Source organism: Narcine bancroftii, chromosome 3 (assembly GCF_036971445.1).
Source record: "Narcine bancroftii isolate sNarBan1 chromosome 3, sNarBan1.hap1, whole genome shotgun sequence".
Taxonomy (NCBI): domain Eukaryota; kingdom Metazoa; phylum Chordata; class Chondrichthyes; order Torpediniformes; family Narcinidae; genus Narcine; species Narcine bancroftii.
The window spans coordinates 352,888,948-352,905,542 of NC_091471.1; the positions used below are offsets into that span (position 1 = coordinate 352,888,948).

Sequence of the window (16,595 nt, forward strand, 5' to 3'; positions counted from 1 at the left end):
CTGAGAAGATTAGACAGAAGGTGATCCATCTTGGCACGCTCACCTCCTGGTCAGATCAGCTAGAAAATGACTTTGAAGAATAGATCTCAGACCATCCTTTGGAAGAAACTGAAGGAACAAATCAAAATATTTTAAACATTCACAGATCAGCTGAGTTTAATGAAAGGTTATTTCAGTGATCTATTGATGTGAATTTATAATTTGTTCTTCAAATGTTCCCCAGTTTCTTCCTCTCTCCCCACCCTCCTTCCCACACACACACACACACCCACCCACCCACCCACACACACACACACACACACACCCCCACCCACACACACACACACACCCACACCGTTTTGCTGTGCGTTAATTTAGTGGAATGGAAGGACTGTGTTTTGCCATTTCTAGTATAGGTGTTGAAATGTCTGTTTAAGATGGAGGAAACAAATCTGCCAGCACTGTCCTTTTAAGGGAAATATCTGGTTTGATGTGTATTGAATCTTGTTTCTTGTGTTATTTTTTGCAGAAGCACCACTACAGAGAATTGCCTGAGGACGTGCAGGAAACTCTGGGCTCAGTCCCAGATGAATTTGTTTGCTATTTCACTCTCCGTTTCCCCCACTTATTACTCCACACATATTTGGCCATGCAGATCTGCAGTCAGGAGAGACTGTTTCATCCTTACTACTTCCAGGAAGCAGCAGAACCAAGGCACTCCGTCCTGTCGGTCAATGGCAACTTGCAATAAACCAAGGGATGGAAAGCTGAAAGTGAAATTGTTCAATTGCAAAATTCATTCCAGCCACAAGGCCTTTAAGGATAAATGTGGCAAGTACAAAGAGACTGCCTTTGGCAAAATAAAGACTTTGCCAAGCTACTTCTAAGTGCCTATGAAACTGCACAATCTGCAGCATAATCTGAGGTGGATGTAGTTCTCCAGTTAATGGATCTACAGTTTGACTGCCTCTGCATTTTAATACAAGAAAATATATTCCTCACAGGAAGAAACATTTTTATATATATCTAAAGTAAGAAAAGTCATGGTGATGTGCTACCAGTTCTGGCCTGCTCTGCGTTTTATTGATTCAGGGAAAAGTTCTAACCTTTCGAAGATTACTTCAATTAAGTCGTAATCACAAAGTATAAATGGGTTTGTGGAAGGCCGCCTTGGTTACGGTTGCTGTAAGGATGAGCGCGACTCTTGCACTACTGTGGATTAGTTCACCTGAATCAATAGGGCAGATCAGCATAACATTTCTTGGTCCATTGATAGTGAAGCAATGGTAGAACAAAATGTCTTGATTAATTTCCCAGAAACAGGAAAGTTAGAAGGAGATTGGTTATCCACAAAAAAAACAATAACCCAAATGAAAGCTGTGCTTTCAGACCTCCCTGAGTCAGGTTTTGTTCTCAAGCACTGACCCTCCTTAAAAGGTCTCAAATGTATAGCATTCTGTCACCACACTGTTTCATGTCATTTGTTTTTTTTTGTCATCTTTAAGTCCAAATACTGATGACCATTTGCCAGGTTTACACTGTTGAATGGCAGCGTTTTATGCACAGTGGTTGCCTGGGAGACTGTCCATGTGCCTATTTAAGTCAGGACAAAGCAAACCACGGGCAAGATCACCTGTGCATCTCCACTCTGCCTAGTCTCGTGGTTGTTGGGAAATCCTGATGCATGGGGTTGGGGGGGGGGGGGGGGAAGGGTAAAGTAAAGGTGGAGAGTGCGTCGGCTCCTGTGGCATTTCTTGCCCAGCTTGAGTGAATGTCAACTATTGTCGACGCAGATATGATCTAATTTCTCCTCTGTCCATTTACCCACCCCCCCCCAGCTTCCTGTGCATTGATTGTAATGGCACAAACTCTAGGTCATATATTCATTAGGGCAGGATCTCAGCCTGTGATGTAAATAGTCAATCTCTGCTTATTTCCTCCATGACAGATGGGTCATGATCCCCTCATAAGGAGCGTGAATCTTATTGTGATTCCAAGGGGTAAAATCTATATTTGGCACTTAGGATGAAAAAGTGCTATTTCACAAGACAGTGCAGTCTTTGTTTTAACCATCAGTGTCATCTCTTTATATTCTGCTGGTAATTAAAAACTAACTTATTTATTTATTGGAATTGTCTTTTTATCTGGTGAGTGACAGGTTTGTCTTTTCAATGTTTAATGTATGTTTAGAGCTGATTTTAGACTATGTGTTTTCTGCTTGGTTTAAATTTGTTTGTAGTACACGGTGTTTCTGCAAAGTATTAATTCCATGTTGGTTAGTTGAAGATATTGTGAAAGTAACCAGCATTAACGTCACTGTTAGTGCATGAAATTTTGTTCCTTTTTTTTGGCAATTGCACTAAAAAGTTTAGTCTGTCATTAACTTTAATGGTTCAGATGAAGCAGTTCCAATGAAACAATGTTTAATTTTGTTATGTCTGTCATGAATTTGAATTGTTGATAACTAATGATTTCTATTTTGAAGTTAGTAGCGTGTGATTTAAGTACTTAAAGTGCACTTCAAGAATACATTTTTCAGAACACAGGGGCTTTTCCTGTGTTATTTCAAAGTGAAAAGTCCAGCCACGTTGCCATCACCACCATAGTTTCTCGTATTCAAGCACAAGCACACTGAGGCTTTGTAATTAATTATATATTTTTAAAAATATCTCACAGTTTTTGCCAGATTTCTGTCTGGTAAGTGGATTTCATAAGTAGTTAACCATGATCTAATTGGGGTGGATCAAATCTGGGAAACTAAATGGTGCCCTCTTGGGATGACAAAGGTCCATTGGCCTGTTCAAGCTTGTATCCCCCGAGGCCTCACTTGGAGTTTTGGGCTCCTCATTTAAGAAATGATGTGCTGATGTTGGAGAGGGTTCAAAGGAGGTTCACTAGGATGATTCCAGAAATGAAAGGGTCATCATATGAGGATCTTGGCCTGTACTCGTTGGAATTTAAGAGAATTGGGGGGGGGGGGGGGAATCTCTTTGAAATATTTTGAATGTTGAAATGCATGGACAGAGTAGATGTAAAAAGGTTGTTTTCCATGTTGGAAGAGTCTAAGACAAGAGGGCACAACTTCAAAATTGAAGGGCGTTCACTAAGAACAGAGATGTGTGGGAATTTCTTCAGCCAGAGGGTGGTGAATCTGTGGAATTTGTTACCACAGGCAGTTATGGAAGCCAGGTCATTGGATGTATTTAAGACAGAGATTGATAGGTTCATGATTAGCCAGGGCATCAAAGGTTATGGGGAGAAGGCCAGGCAGTGGGGCTGAGTGGATCAGCTCATGTTTAATGAGCTGAATGGCCTGTTTCTGCTCCTATTGCCAATGGTCTAAATAATCCATCTTGACATTTGCCCAAAATGTCAGATGACTGAAGTCACAACTGTACACAAGCATACTAATCCTTAACTGCAAAGCAACCATTTCACAAATTGAATAAACTCATTGTTTTAAAATCCAAGATTAACTGAAACTGCATCTTTTGCTTTACAATTTAGTCTCTAATGTGTCATTGCCTCAAATTATTTATTCATACCGTTGATTCCATACATGGTGAATTTTACCAGTGGGCAGCCAACCCTTAGTAGATATTATTGCTCCATTTGCACGAGATGGCTTTAGAACTTAAGATGCTAGATTTAATACTAGCCTGCCTTATTCTGTCCATTATCTGCTTTCTTGCTCAATATTCCAGAATCATCCTGGTTGGATGATGATGTCTTGTCCATTCTTGTTTCTCAGTGAGATAATTTAGTCTGAAGGTTACACCTCCCCTTCCCTAGCCCATAGAGCAGACTTTCTCCAAAGTGTATCTCCTGTTCCTTTCATCCAATTCTCATAAAGCTGCGTCTCTTCCTGGCCTCCACAATAGCTGATATTTGCAAAGGTTCTCTCTCCTTGTATACAGTCCTTCATAATCTGATATTGCCATCCTACTTCAAACAGTTGGCCTTGCACAAGTCTCACTTCCCAAATTCATTGCATTTTTCTGGAATTCTGTTTGAATTTTTGCAATCGGAAAATTCCTCATCCTGCTTTATTAAGCTCTAGGTGACTTGACCATTGGGACCAATCTCGCCCTTTATTCTCAAATTAGCTCCAACCATTGCATACTTGACCAAATCCTCCCCTAGTTTCCCTCCGTTTGAATTCAGCAGGGTGAGGTTGCTGTCCAGGAAATCCTCTGCTTTGTTTGCTTCTACTTGCTAGCATCCCAAAGGTCACACCTTGGACCCCTCTGTGTTCTCGATCATGTCCAAATGTCATCAGAAAGTACCCTGGCTACCAAGCTATACTCTATCACTAATGCTGTTGAGCTTCACAACCTCAAAAATGAATAGAGATCCCCTCTAATAGCACTGGACAACAATTTGTTTTCCAAAAGGTTTGCTTCCTGAAACAAAATGGGGGTTTTGATAGACATCTTCAAGCTGAACACAAAGATAATTTCAGATTTGCTGTATCACATAGGAAGTTGTTGAAATATTAATTTAAATTTAATTGAATTTATCCTGTTTAATCGCATAATGATGCTGACACATTGCGTTAGTTCAACTGACCTGAAAGTGTTTTGCCCCTGATTTTCGTTTGTACTCAGCATCTGATGCCTCTCATGTAAATGTTCAACAATAGTTGGCTGGTATTGATGGATTCTAGTTACCTTGATACCACTTTTTCATGGTCACCATGTCCTGGTGAAACCTTTCACCATGTTCATCACTGACTGCATCAAGAACAGCAGGGAAGACATCCAAGTGTGAATGCAGAAAATGGATTTTCAATAACGTGTTGCAGCTCATAGTTTTGTAGCTTGAAGTAGACTTAAAATATGACAGTAAATCACAAAAATAAGTTTTATCTTAAAAAGGTGCTATAGAAAAATATTAAGGTGATTTTTGTGATGAGCTGCCCAAAATCTATTGTTCAGGAAGCAAAATCTTTGATGTCCAGGTAATTGATGTTGTTGTCTTTGCTCTCAGCTGCAAGCTGTTTTCCAGCCACTGATTCTACCTCTTCCACCTGCCCCCTTGACTATTCTCTGAAGCTGAACCAGTGTTTGTGACCTTGAAATCACATTTCACCCAGAAATGATCATTGGAAGACCATGCCCACCTCATCAGAACTGCATAACACTGCTTCTGCCTCCTCTGTTCTGTTGGTGAAGGCATGTCTTTATTATCAATAGACTGGACTGTTTCAACTGTTCCTGCTAGCCTCCCTTTGTAAGCTTGTGTTACCAAACTGGCCTTGCCATGCCCCATTTATCCCATCATCTATGTGCTCCCGAAAATACATTGGTTTTAATATTCTCACTGCATTTTCAAATTTCTCCAGGCTCTCACTGTGCATCTGTAATCTGTAGGGGTTTGTATCCTGACGATAGAAACACACTCTTTCTATTTTGAACTCTTGGTTGTCCTCTGTTGGAATCCTTTCTGAAATCTTTATTCCTCATTCCTCTCTCAACTGGCTCAATTTTATTTTCAAGTTTTGATCATCTTGAGATTTCCTTTTGTACTGTTGTCAAATTTTGTTTGGTAATTGCTCTGTAAAGCATCTTTTTCATGATGTTTTTAGAAATCTGTAATTTGTTGGTTTTGGACATATCCTAAAATCTGTCTTGGAGATGAAGCATTCCAGTACAACTTGAGCTGCAAGCTAAAATGGAGAATTGAACGTCCTTATCCAGGATGTTAGGATCTAGTTACCCAAACTAATTGATATCTGATTTCCTTAAAATATACAGAAACATTCTACAATCATTTTTTTTTTCCCTTTTGCACAAGACAAGCTAAGTTGCTTTGATTTGATGAAGTCAGGGGTTTGAATAGGAATCAAATAAAACTGGGAGTGGTTCCATTAACGTAGCAATCCACCAGCAATAGCCATTTAGCTGGAAGCTGTTTACTGGAGATAATGCTTAGAAGTCTCAGCAGGTCAGACAGTCCAGACTGGTTAATTGATGCTTAACTTAAGCTTATCCTCAAATAATAACGAGACATGTGCCTTTATGTGGCTGCGATAAGGCCAATGGATCTGTACAGAGAAACAGCTAACGACGATCTATGTGGTCTATTGCAGCCCAAACCACAAGTTAATGAAATGCTCAATCATATTATGTGGTAACAACCAATTAAAACTTTCCAAAGTGACAGGACAGTGAAATGCACTGAGCTTACAATGTGTTGTGTAAAATTTGCCCATAAAATGCAATATTTATGACAATTATATCAATTGCTGTGAAAGGGAACATAGTAATTTATTGTGGCTACTGTGATGAGGTCATTAGATGTGATAATAAGATATATAAGCTGGACATCCTTTTCACAAATGATGTCACAGCATTCATAATAAGAAATGAAAAACGGAACTGTTTTTCACACAAAAATGCCATAGAAACTCAGCAGGTCATGCAGCATTCTTTATATAGCAAAAATAAAAATACATAACCAATGATGCAGGCCTGAGCCCTTCATCAACGGATGAGCAAATAGCAGGCAGGTGCCTGAATAAAATGGTGGGATAGGGGCAGAGATTTAAGCACAGGCCCATGGGTCATGGGTGGATAAGGGTGAGAGGGCACGAGTGAAAAGCTGAGAACTGATGAGCAGAGGGGGTAGCTCTCTGAATGGCAAGTGAAGGAGGTGGAGAGCTGGAGACAGAGAGGGAAAATGGAGAGGGGCCTAATGGAAACCAGAGAAGATGATAATGCCCAGACAGAATATTAGGTATTGCTCCTCCAATTTACGGGTGGCCTCGGTTTGGTAGTACCTGAGGCCATGGACAGACATGACGGTGTGGGAATAGAATGTGAAATTGAAATGGTTGGCCACTGGGAGATTACTGCCCTTGCGAAGGTGCTCAGCAAAGCGATCTCCCAGTGTGTGTCCAATCTCTCCGATGTAGAGGAGACCAGAACGGGAGCATCAGATGCAGTAGATGACCCCTGTTGATTCACAAGTGAAATGTTGCTTCACTTGCAAGGACTGTTTGGGGCCCCAAATGGTGGTGAGGGAAGGACGTGTCAGTGCAAGTGGAGTATCTCCTGTGGTCACAGAAGTAGGTACCAAAGGGGTGATGAGTGGATAAGGGAGCCTGCAGAAGATGGAGAGAGAAGAGAAGGGAACATGGGTCTGTTTCACTGGATTTATTAATTATTTATGAATTGTCTTAATTGAAATAATGAATCATGCTTTAAAATACTGGGGATGTAATTGTATTTTTTACCTGTTGACCTGGTTATTACAATAAAATATTGAAATAGTGTCCATTTGTGTTCTATGCATTTTGGCACCTGTTTAACTGCAATGCACTTGGGCAACTTGACAAGACAACTTTCCTTAAGCTAAACATTGTAAGGACCGATTTTTAGGTTTCCCTTACAGCTGGTGATATTCCTATGAAGTGTCCTGGAACTTTGTTTTTTACACAAGACTACATTACAATTTTTAAAATTTAGCTTTAGACATACAGCATGGTAACCCCATGAGCCCATGCTGCCCATATACCCCAAATGATCTACAACCCCCTTTAGTTTTGAAGGGCGGGAGGAAACCAGAGCACCCGGAGAAAATGCATGCAAACATGGGGAGAATGTACAAATTCCTGACAGTGTCGGATTCAAACCCAGGTCATTGGTGCTACAAAAGTGTTGCACTAACCGTGCCACCCTGTTCACAGTGTGTTCATCAGATCCCAACTCAGATGCACAATGTGAATTGGCATATACTTGTTTATGTAATTGGACACAATTGAAACACTAATTTGCAGGTAGATAGTAAAAATGTGTAAAATGTGATTTTGTTTTGTATTCCGTGGTGCTTGGCAAATATTAGGTGCCCATCAGAGTGGGAGATAGCAAAAGGAAGGTGAGAGACCCTGTAGGATTGGCAGGGTAGCTCTTGGTGCTTAAGAAAGACACTAAGAATAATCTGAGAAATTAGGGGCCGTGATGTAGAGCAGGAGACTCATGACCAGCTGAGGCTGGGTTGGCAGGTCTCGCGGACAGACTTAGCACACCAGGAACCAAACTTTGCGGGATTTGGCAAAAAATTAGAGCTTTCCCATTCTAATGAAATCAGGAACCATTTTTCAGCTCTGGTCCACTCCTCTGTGGTGACTTCTGAGCTAAGTGAGGTTTTCAAAGGCCCAGTGGTTGCTCATAAACCCTGACTGCAATAACACTGGGCAACGAATTTTTTTCAACAGGTTTGCTTTCTGGGGGGGGAAAAAAAATTGGAGATTATGATGGCCAACTTCAAGCTGAACACAAAGATAATTTCAGATTTGCCGTATCATGTATGAAGTTGGAAAAACATTAAATATGCTGAATTCAATAAAAAAATTAATTGCATAATGATGCCGATACATTGTGCTAGTTCAACTGACCTATAAAATGTTTTCCCACTGATTTTCATTTGTACTCAGCATCTGATGCCTCTCTTGTCAGTGTCCAACATAGTCAACCAGCATTGATGGATTCCAGTTGCCCTGATACTGCTTTTTCATGGTCGCAATGTTCTGGTGAAACCTTTCTTCATGTCTGTCACTAACTGCACCAAGATCAGCAGGGATTCACTCGGAAGATGGGCACAGAATGTATAGAAATGAGATTGTGGACCATGTACTGGTTACTGAGGAGGTGCTTGGTGTCTTGAGGCAAATAAAGTTGAATAAATTCCCTGGGCCTGACAAGATATTCTCTTAGACCTTGAAGGAAGCTTGTCCAGACATTGCAGGAGCCCTGGCAGATTGATTTAAAACATTCTTAGCCATGTAGGATTGGCAGGGTAGCTCTTGGTGCTTAAGAAAGACACTAAGAATAATCTGAGAAATTATGGGCTAGTGAGCCTGTCAGTAGTGGTGAAGTTGCTGGAAGGTGTTCGAAAGGACTGGATAATCAAGAACTTGGATAGATGGACTAATTTAGAACATGGCATTGTGCATACTAGGGTGCATCTTTTGTATATAAATTTGCATATGAGTGCAGGAGTTGGGATGTGATAATAACATTGTATAAGACATTGATGAGGCCAAATTTAGAGTATTGTGTGGCTTTGGTCACCTACCTACAGGTAAGATATCATCAAAATGAAAAGAGTGCAGAGAAAATTTACAAGGATGTTGCTTTGACGAGCTGAATTACAAGGAAAGATTGAATAAGTTAGAACTTTATTCCCAGGAGTTTTGGAGAATTAGGGGAGGTTTGATAGGGTATGCAAGATTATGGGAGGTATGGATAGGGCAATGCAAACAAGCTTTTTCTTGCAAGGCAAGAACTAGAGGATGCAGATTCATGGCAAAAGATGAAATATTTAAGGGGAACGTTAGAGGTGTTTCTCCGCTCAGGGGGGTGAGTGTGTGGAATGAGCTGCCAGCAGAGGTGGTATATGTAGGTTCAGCTTCAACATTTAAGACAAGATTGGATAGATACATGGATGGTAGAGGTATGATGGGCTATGGGTCCAGGTTCAGCTCGATGAGACTGGGTGGAATAGATAGTTCAGCAGAGGCTAGATGGGCCTAAGGGCCAGTTTCTGTGCTGCAGTGTTCTATGATTCTGGAAACCTGCTGTCAATGGGGTCAAATCTACATCAACCACCACTTGTACTAATCCAGCTCCTAATCCCATTCCATTATCCAACGATGACATGCGTGAAATCTGTTTTATGCAGGGTGTGATCCTGATCCAATTCTCCATGTTATCATCTAGGTAATTTATATAGATAACAAACAATAACGTTCCCAACACATCTATCAGAATTTGCCAAGGCTTCCAATGACTTGCCAAACCTCCACAAACACCTGAGGCAGTAGAGGTGCTGACCTGCTTTCTTCGTGATGGTGTGTTGGTTCCAGAAAAGATTCTCAAGGATAGTGACTCCCAAGAACGTAAATTTGTTCTCCCTCTCCACCTCTGATCCCCCAATGATCAGCGAATCATACACCTTTGGTTTTCCTTCCTAAAGTCAACAATCAGCTCCTTAGTTTTGGTCATGTATGAACTTTGACAAGCAATCTTAACTTCGAACTTTGCAAGGGCATTGTCACTTGACAGAGAGAGATCCATTCAAGGGTCTGATAACAGCAGGGTAGACACAGTCTTTAGGTCTGGTGGCACCTGCTTTCAAATGCATTTGCCTTCTGCTCAACTGGAGAGGAAAGAAGAGAGAGTTGCTGGGATGGGGAGAGTCTTTTAACATGTAGCATAAGCATAAGCATAACAATTACAGCATGGAAACAGGCCATTAGGCCCTTCTAGTCTGCACCGAACCAAACACCCCTTTCTAGTCCCACCTCCCTGCACAATGCCCATAACCCTCCATCTTCTTCTCATCCATATACCTGTCCAACCTTTTCTTAAATAATACAATTGACTCCGCCGCCACTATTTCTCCCGGAAGATCATTCCACACGGCTACCACTCTCTGAGTAAAGAAGTTCCCCCTCATGTTACCTCTAAACCTCTGCCCCTTAATTCTTAACTCATGTCCTCTTGTTTTAATCTTTCCTCCTCTTAACGGAAATAGTCTATCCACATCCACTCTGTCTATCCCTTTCATAATCTTAAATACTTCTATCAAATCCCCCTCTCAACCTTCTACGCTCCAAAGAATAAAGACCTAATCTGTCCAATCTCTCCCTATACTCTAGATGCTTAAACCCAGGTAACATTCTGGTAAACCTTCTCTGCACTCTCTCCACTCTGTTTATATCCTTCCTATAATTAGGCGACCAGAACTGCACACAGAACTCCAAATTAGGCCGCACCAACGTCTTATACAATCTCAACATCACCTCCCAACTCCTATATTCCAGGCAATGATTGATAAAGGCCAGCATACTAAAAGTCTTCTTCACCACCCTATTCACGTGAGTTTCTACCTTCAGGGAACGATGTACCGTTACTCCTAAATCTTTCTGCTCTTCTGTATTCCTCAATGCTCTCCCATTTACCACGTATGTCCTGTTCTGATTCTTCTTACCAAAATGAAGCACCTCACACTTATCAGCATTAAATTCCATCTGCCATTTTTCAGCCCACTTTTCTAAGCAGCCCAAATCCCTCTGCAATCCTTGAAAACCTTCTTCATTATTCACTATTCCACCTATCTTAGTATCGTCTGCATATTTACTAATCCAATTCACCACCCCATCATCTAGATCATTAATGTATATAACGAACAACAATGGGCCCAATACAGATCCTTGAGGCACACCACTGGTCACCGGCCTCCAACCTGACAGACAATTATCCACTACCACTCTCTGGCCTCTCCCTTTCAGCCAATGTTCAATCCATTTGACTATCTTAAAATTTATACCTAAAGACTGCACCTGCCTATCCAGGACAACAGGAAATGGAGACAGGGTTGATAGATGGGAAATGAGTTTGCATCGTGGCCTGAGCCACAACTTACAATTTCTCTCAAACTGGCAGAGTAGTCCCTGATCCAAGCTGTGTGGCATCCACAGAGGATACTTCTTACAGAGGCCTGTTTCTTGACTGCTTGATGAAACCCCCACCTATTTACTAATTTGCCTTTGGGTGAGCCGGCATCATATAAGCTTCATTTGTTGCTGATTTGAAACTGCTACTGAAGTCAGGAGCGTTGGTGAATCTCCATCACTTAAGGTACTGGCATTAGAAAGTTAAAAGTGTTATTCAGCAAATTATTACTTAAACTTTCTGGAAAATAGTGTTAAGGTTGGGTTAATCATAATAAATGGTGACAATATCTCACATTAGTCTGTTAATAATTTGTTCAAGGAACTTCGTTCCGTCTTTAGATCAATGAAATGCTCTCTCATAAAGCAAAAATCAGCAAAAATGAAGGGATTTGCAGCTTCTTCCCCTCCCCCCCACTCCCCAAAATAGTAACAGCAGCTCAGAGAGAGACGGTGGGAAATGTGCAATGAGCACTGGGCTGGATTCTAACAGAGATGAAGTTTCTTCAGCTAGAGGATGGTGAATCTGTGGAATTTGTGGCCAAGTAGAGGTTGCTAGGTTCTAGATTCGAAAGGGGACAGACAGCAAGGAATAGAGGGAGATAGAAAGAAAGAAAAGCTATTGAAATTAGTTAAATCTCAATTGATGCAACAAGGTCAGGGAAGGTTGGGAGGAGAGGGCAAAAAAACAGGGAGGCTTTGGTAGATGTCAGTAGTGGGGTTTTTGTGGATGGAATGGTGCGAATTACAAAATGCCTAGTGCAGAGAGTGGGTTCTTCTCTGAGCAGACTGGCAGGTTTGCTCTAACATTCGTGTAGCAAAGCAAGGAGCACAATTACCAAATATAGGATTGCAGAAAAGAAAGATCAATTAGCACCAGCATAAGAGCATGATTGTGGGGTTCATTCAGGAGCCTGATGGCTGAAGGAAGCAATTCACTCTTGTTGGTGCATGCTTTCACACACTTGAAATTTCTCCCTGATGGGAAGAGAGTGTCCCCAGGATGCAATGGGTCCTTCAGCCTTTTGCCTGCCTTTCCTGGGCAGCAGGAGATGTAGATGGAACCCATGTAGGGGAGGTGATGTTCCGAGCTGCGTTCACCATGTTCTTCCAAACGTGAGCTGAGCAACTCCCATCCCACGCTATGATGTCTCCAGTCAGTGTGCTCTCGATGGTGCACCTGTAGAAATCGTTGAGGGATGGGGGAGACGTGTTGAATTTCCTTTGTCTTCTGAGAAAGTAGAGGTGTTGGTGTTTTTTGACTTGTTCTGGGTCAGGTCACTGGAGATATTTATTCCTCAGAAATTGAAACGATCTAAATTTATTAAAATTGCGTCGTCAATGGCCAGGAAATGCATTATGGTAACATGGAAATCTGATTCCCTACTTCACATTGATTTTGGAATATGGAAGTGCAAAGTTGTATTCCCCTTGAGAAGATAACAAGAGTCTTAGGAATAGAAATTTGGCAACATTATTTAAATGCCCAGATTGTAAAATTTATTGGGATATTTGTCAATTACTATGCTCCTTATTAGAAATTTAATACTTTTAAAATGATGTGACTCTGAGATGTCAAACCTTGCTCCTGTTGTTTTTTCTTTTCTATTTTCTTTCTTTTTATTTCCCTCTATTCTCTGCTGTCTGTCCCCTTTTGAATCTAGAACCTAGCAACCTCTACTCTGAATAGACCAAATGACTTGGCCACAAATTCCACAGATTCACCATCCTCTGGCTAAAGAAACTTCATCTCTGTTAGAACTATAGAGCACTACAGCACAGAAACAGGCCCTTCGATCTATCTAGTCTATACTGACCTATTATTTTTGCCTGGGTCGATCCACTGACCTGCCAACCTTCCCATCCATGTTCTTGTCCAAATTTTTCCTAAATGTCAAAATTGACCTGCATTCTTCAGAAAGCAGCTTGTTCCACTCTCTCACCACTGTCTGCATGAAGTTCTCCCCAATGTTCCCTTTAAACGTCTCACCTTTCACCCTTAACTCATGTCCTCTCATTCATGTCTCACAATCTCAGTGGAAAAAACCTGCTTATCCCAAGATTAATCCCAGCTTTTTTATGCTTCCCTGCATTCCTATCAGCTCTTCCCAGATGCTACCACTTGCCTGCATGTAAGGTACAATTTACAGCAGCCAGTTAACCTATCAGCCCACACATGCTTGGAGTGTGGGAATAGACCCACAGCATCACAGTTCCTGAGGTCAGGATTGAACCTGCGTCCCTGGCACTAAGAGGCAGCAAGATTTGGGAAGGGAATTCAGGAACTTGGGAAAAGTATAGGGAAACACAAGGTTGGCAGGGTAGAGCAAACTACAGAGGATTGTAAACTCAGCCAGTGCCATTATGTACGTCAGTCTTCCCTTCATTAAGGACATCTTTAAGAGACGCTGCCTTAAGAAAACAGCTTCTATTATCAAGGACCCTCACCACCTAGGCCATGCCCTCTTCTCACTGCTACCTTCAGGAAGGAGGTACAGGAGCCGAATGACTCACACTCGGTGGTCCATAAACAGCTTCTTCCCCTCTGCCATTCAGAGATCTAATGAACCTATGGACACTTTTTTTTGCATTATTTATTGTTTAAATCTTGTATTTACAAATTTGTAATTTTTGCTCCTGTTCTGCTGCGGCAAAGCAACATATTTCATGACAAGTGTTCATGATTCAGATTCTAGAATGCAGAATGTGGGTGATACATGATATGTAAAAAGATGAGAGCAAGGCAGTAGAAGTTGTGTGGAGTAAGCTGCTTATTAGAATTAACTGCAGCCAAAAAAATGCCAGCTTTCCTGCAGAACGATAAATGTATAAAAATGTACATTTCAGATTCTTAAATCGAGGGGGAAGGGGTGGGGGGGGGGGCAGTTTAGGGAGACTCCACTAATCTTCCCTGCTCCTCTTGTGGTCCTGCGGATTGAACTCCAATCCATTTCTCTGCAGCAACTGTACCACACTGTGATGCAGCTGGCCAGGACACTCTCGACCGTGCTCCTATAGAGTCTTCTCAGGAAGAGAAGTCACTGTTGTGCCTTTCTGACAAGTGAGAAGACGTTGAGTGTCCACAAAAGGTCACTTGTTAAGTGAACTCCAAGGAACCTGCTGCTCTCTACTTTCCAAGACAGAGTTGTTGATGTGTAGTGGAGGGTGGTCATTACTGATCCTCCCAATCGCTGCCAGGTTAACAAAACTTTTCTCTTGTAAATTGTTACATCAATCATTTTATTTACCATTTAATACAGAAAATATTTTCGTTTTTAGGAACATGTCTGGAAATTGCAGAATACTTGGATGAAGGTAGAATATCATTCTCTGGCCCAGAAGCAAATCGGGCACGCTACACTCCATGTAACCATTTTTTCGATAAAGAAGGTGCCAAATTTTACTATGTAAAAGGCCACGTACTTCCAGTCAAGAAGTTAAATCTTTCCAAGGTGGTGCCCAATTAGGTGACTTTGGAAGTAAAATTTGCAAATAAATTGATAATGTTTACATCAGCCTGTATGAACTGCAGAACGAACGGGGCCATTCAGTTTGGCGTTGAAGTTGGTGAGAACTCGTACACGGTGAGGTACAGGGCATTCCAGTGCTGAAACAAGAACTTTTTTGTGAAGGCGTGAGACAAACACATTCTAAAATAAATCTTTACCCCAAACTATCACTCCCATGCAGAACATTCAATTCACCCTCCGTTATCTGGCTGGAGGGTGCCCAGACAGAAAATCAGATGTCGTTCCTCCAATTTACAGCTGGTCTTGGAGTGAAGAAAGAGAACAATTGTTTAATTGAACACAGTGAACAGCATGTAGAAGAACAAAATAAACAATTCCCCAATGAGGAAAAAGCCTACTTACACTTACTTTTCCCTCGGATCTGCAAATGGCTTTCAATGCTTTATCCACAATAGATACGTGAATCGTAGAGATGGGACGGCCTTCAGTATAATCCACAACACATTGAAGGCTAGATTGAAAGCAACAAGCTTTATAATGAAGGCCATTGCAGTGACAGAAAGATTCCTATCCACTGTCAACCCAAATGTTCAATACTACCAAGAGGAGAAAAGTTCCATTTTAGGATTTACGTTGCAGGGCTGTGTTGCCTATTATATTCAGTGTCCGAGGATGATTTTTTAGAGAGAATTCATTTGTAATCACTCGGCAGTAGTCATTAACTTGACTGCTATTATTAGATTAATTTTATACAGGTTATTATTCTGTTTTTGTCGACTGTGATGACAATACAAATATTTTTCATTTGGCATAAGATATAAGAGCAGAAATAGGCCATTCAGCCCATCGAGTCTTCCCCACCATTTAATCATGAGCTGATTCCATCTCCCACTCAGCCCCACTGCCCGGCCTTCTCCCCATAACCTTTGATCCCCTGGCTAATCAAGAACCTATCAATCTCTACCTTATATACACCCAATAGCTTGGCAACAAATTCCACAGCTTTACCTTGGCTAAAAAAATTCTCCACACGTCTGTTCTAAGTGGACATCCTTCAATCCTGAAGTTGTGCTCTCTTGTCCTAGACTCTCCCAACCTGGGAAACAACCTTTCTGCATCTACTCTGTCCATGCCTTTCAACATTCAAAGTATTTCAATGAGATTCCAAACCCCCACCACCCTGTAATTTCTCCTAAATTCCAAAGAGTACAAGCCAAGAGTTGTCAAATGCTCCTCAGATGATAATCCTTTTATTCTTGGAATCTTCTGAACCCATTTCAACATCAGCACATCCTTTCTTAAATACCCAAAATTGCTCACAATACTCCAAGCAAGTTCTCACCAGTGCCTTATAAAGCCTCAATGTCACATCCCTGCTCTTATATTCTATTCCTTTTGAAATAAATACTGGCATTTACCTTTTTCACCACTGACTCAACCTGCAAGTTTACCTTCAGGCTGTCCTGCGCCAGGACTCCCACGTCCCTTTGCATCTGGGTATTTTCACTTTTCTCCCCATTTAGAAAATAGTCTGCCTGTTTATTTTTTTCTACCAAAGTGCATGACCACACACCTTCTAACATTGTATTTAATTTGCCACTTCTCTGCCCATACTCCTGTGGGGTGCTGTTAGCTAGAATCAGACACACACAAAGATAAAGACTGTACAACAGGCTTTAATCCACAAA

The 16,595-nt window shown here is 41.3% G+C and overlaps 1 protein-coding gene across 2 annotated transcripts in view; it reads left to right on the forward strand.

Annotated features, from left to right (window-relative positions):
* Positions 1-7,257, forward strand: part of ern1 (endoplasmic reticulum to nucleus signaling 1) — a 98,084-nt gene extending 90,827 nt beyond the window's left edge. For both annotated transcript variants that reach the window (XM_069929808.1, XM_069929809.1), the window contains exon 22: positions 509-7,257. In XM_069929808.1, coding sequence (XP_069785909.1) covers positions 509-730 — 222 coding nt within the window. In that variant the 3' untranslated portion in view covers positions 731-7,257. The remainder of the gene's footprint in view (positions 1-508) is intronic.
* The last annotated feature ends 9,338 nt before the right edge of the window (positions 7,258-16,595 follow it).